The 3,618-nt window shown below is 53.3% G+C and overlaps 1 protein-coding gene across 2 annotated transcripts in view; it reads right to left on the bottom strand.

Annotated features, from left to right (window-relative positions):
- Positions 1-3,618, bottom strand: part of PHF21B (PHD finger protein 21B) — a 72,548-nt gene that overhangs the window by 67,929 nt on the left and 1,001 nt on the right. For both annotated transcript variants that reach the window (XM_006917332.2, XM_006917333.2), the window contains exon 2: positions 3,493-3,558. In XM_006917332.2, coding sequence (XP_006917394.1) covers positions 3,493-3,558 — 66 coding nt within the window. The remainder of the gene's footprint in view (positions 1-3,492; positions 3,559-3,618) is intronic.

The following is a 3,618-nucleotide window of genomic DNA, read 5'->3' as shown; positions in this document are numbered from 1 at the left end:
AGCGGGGGGGGGGGGTGGGGGGGGGACCCTCTCGTACTTACGATGGGTCTGTTATTTACGCAAAAGTGCTTGTTGCTTGACAATTTAGATAAAAATGTTACTGCCTCTCTGCATGTGCTGCAAATTCATGGCGTAAAACCACTGGAGCAACTAATGGGGTCTTCACACATCGCATCTCATTAAACGAGAGGGGTCCCGGCCACCCCCCCGCCCCCCGGGCCACAGCCCCGCAGCGGGGCGCAGCCACACCTGGGGACACAGCTGAGCCGCTTTGGCTGGGTCCCAATTCAGCTCTGACCAACTCCCCGACCTCCTTCTTTTTTAAAGGAATATGTTTCCAAATAGCAACATCCCATGGAAGCTGGTTTCCTGTTTGTCCCCTAGTCCGCTGATGGCGGGAGAGACGCTGGGGAGTCGTGAAGAATTCGTATCTCTCTGTTTCTGACCAACAGCCAACCTATTTACTTGTAGGAGTCCTCGGCAAATGCCCTTAGACACTCGTCCATGCTTCTAAGAGTAACTGAAAAAACTCCCAGTGCCAAGGGCACAAATGGTAAACCGATGGCTGCGTATCGAAAGATATCGCTCAGCTGCTATTGTATTTCTAACAGATGTGGATAATGGGGTCATGCGTTCACTTAACTATCTAGTTCATCATCCACGTGTGCACTTTTAATTGAAATTTAACCTTTATAGCCCATATTCCAAGCGGGAGCAGCACAAAAACATATCTCCGTAGGTGCAGACAGTATGAGTTTCTCCCCAAGCAAATCTATATATGAACGCTACCTTTAATTTTATGTTGAGTTGAAAACAAACTCTGAAATACTGGCTTTTTTTATCCCTGATCCCGCATTTCAGTTGCACCTGGGCAGGTTCTGGGATGACCAAGCAGAGCCCCCCCACCCCCGCCACCAGCTCCTCTTCAAGACTCAGGGTACAGATCAGAATCACCTCCGAGAGCTAGCTAAGTTCATCAACCCTTCCCCAGCCAAGCTGCCAATCACCACCAAACTCTCCCAAGGAGAGAGAGAGACCAGTAAATGTTAAGTCTACCCAACTCATTTCATAGGTGACCTCTGAGAGATTTCACCGCGAAGCTGGGAGAGACAAGGCAGCTTTATTAGCATGCTGCACCACGGCCTTAGCCCCCCCCCCTTTTATGAGCCCTTGTTATATAAAATGCCACAAAGAGAAAAAGAAAAACAACACACTTATAGTCACAAACCCAAGTTCAGATGGCCAGGCTGAATCCTGGCTGCTTACGAGACGTTATTTTTAGTCATTTCAAAGAGAAGCATTTTTAAAAAGCCAGGAAACAAAAGTTTTCGTTGTTGTCTTTCTTTTTAAACACACACTCACACACACAAAAAGATGGAGGTACATTCCCTTGGCAGGCATCCTTCCCGGATTCAAATTTAAAGGCAAAGGCAGCCCGAAGTCGGACAGCTCCTTCCCGAGGCTGCACCGCAGCCCTCAAACAGGATTTTCCAATGTTTCTCTCAGCCTCATCTAAATTCCGGCATGACAGATAATAAATAGCTGCTCATTTACTATCATCATAAAAATTTAAGCAGCCTTGAAAGAGTTGCTACAATACAGAAGGAATGATCAAACCTAAGCTCTGAAAAAGCCATTCGGAATAGTGGAACTACGGCCACGGAGACGCACACATAAAGAGGCAGGTTGCAATGAAAGCCGCGGGATTACTGGATTTTCTCTCTCTTTTAAATCTTCTACTCGGAGCATAAGAGTCAACAACTTGCCGTTTTACCCAGTGAAAAAAGGGCTTAGTAAGCCTCAGTTATCACACTGGACCAGATTTGGTGCTGGTTTCTTTTTTTTAAAGAAAGTATGTGATTTGATTCTACACAGTGATTAAACATCTTTGTGCTCAGCTGAGAAGGGTCTTCCACCCCTCCCCCTCCAAAAATGGCATCAAAGCAATCAAAATGGTAATGCCGGGCCTGGGTCCCCTCCCCCCGCGAACTCCCCGACTTCGCCGGGGCCGCGCGCCGGGCCCCCCTCCGGCGGGAATGGAAGCTTCCACTCCAGGACGGGGGCGCGGGCCGGGCGGGCGGGCGCGCGCGCCGGGTAGGGGGCCGCGGCACCGGCAGAAAGGGGTTAATGCATTCGTCCCAACCCTCCCGTCCAGCCGGGCGCCCCCGACCAGGCGCGGACCCGCGGGAACAGCCATCTTTCTTTCCGCAACCCCCGGCCCCCTCCTCTTCCGCACGCCCCCTCCCACCACTTTTCAACTTTAAACACTCGAAATGAACGCCCGGCCTCCGAGTTCTCGCTCTCCAGGGTGGCCGCCACCCCCGCCAATCTCGTCCACGTCTCCCCCGACACTGAAAATTCCTCCGGGAAGGGGGCAGCTGACCCAGCCAGGGCGGCCGGGAGTCGGGGGGGAGGAAGAAGTGGGGACCGGATCAGCAGCCGAGCCGGGGGTGGGCGCTATCCAAGTTTGGTGCTGACGACGGACGCCGGCTATGTTTAGAAAAACCATCCTAGTTCAAAAGGTGCCCTGTTTAGAGAAGTCCAGGGCGAAAGCTCAGTAAATGGAAGTTTTGATATTCCTGGAAATTTAAATTTTGTAATTTACAGTGCCTTCTAGACATAATTTTAAATGTGAATTAGTATCTGCCTCTTCAAATTATCTTTTGGGAAGAAAGCCAAAGAAGGATGGGACACATTTTTCACGTCCTTCTCCTGCATCGCCATCAGGAACAGATTGTGTGCGAGGCCTGAAGAGAGTCTGCTCTTCTGAGCTCCGGCGGCGGCATCTGTTCGTGGTGCTGAAACCCCGAGCGCTGAGCTCAGCGCAACTAAGTCTCACAATGGACAACTTTTCCTCCTCGAGGGGCCGGGAGGGGGGTCGGCGGCCGTGGCCCCCACCTCGAGGAGCTTCTCGTGGGTTCCAATCTACACCTGACGCCCGCAGACCAAAGTTGGGGCAGAACTGGGGCGTCCCGGGGGCGCCTTTCTTTTGTTCCCCGGGAGCTGGCGTCAGGTTCCAAGAATAAAAAGTGATGCAGGAGAAGTGAGCGGAGGGGAGCCCAGAGGAGCCCTTCTGCAATAAGATTTGCAGTGGAACCCAGAAATCGCTTCCAAGGAGTTTGGTATCCAGGCCTAAATTACCGCCCCCTCGACCCCCCACCGTGGCGAGAAGTGGGGACACGGAGCCGGGAGAAATGCCCACATTCCAAAAACATGTCCACCAACTCAAAATGGACGCCGGGCTGCTCGCCGCCTTTTAAGTGCAGCTTCAGTCTTTCGGCCACTGCGCTCTCCCCCCTCGGCCTCCGAGAACCCAGCTCTTTCTTTCCAAAAAAAAGGGGGGGGCGGGTAACTTTTAGGATGGCACACGCACTCTTCTAGGAGTCTGAGCGCGCGGCGTGGAGGCCGGCACTTTTTAGGGTGCTGCCAAAGTGCCCGGCGACCCCTCTCCCCACTCCGGTGGGGGGTGGGTGCAGGCTCCAGCTCGCTTACTTGTTTGTCGCTGAGCGCGGCGATCCGCGGCTGTCTCTCGTGGAGCTGCTTCTTGAGGTCGCCGTTCTGCGGAAACACGGAGGAGCGGGTTCAGGCCAGCTGTCCGGGGGGTCGGGTGCGCACCGG

Source organism: Pteropus alecto, unplaced genomic scaffold, assembly GCF_000325575.1.
Source record: "Pteropus alecto unplaced genomic scaffold, ASM32557v1 scaffold157, whole genome shotgun sequence".
NCBI classification, from domain to species: Eukaryota; Metazoa; Chordata; class Mammalia; order Chiroptera; family Pteropodidae; genus Pteropus; species Pteropus alecto.
The sequence above is the reverse complement of the archived record's forward strand: the minus strand, read 5'-3'. Positions and strand labels throughout refer to the sequence as shown.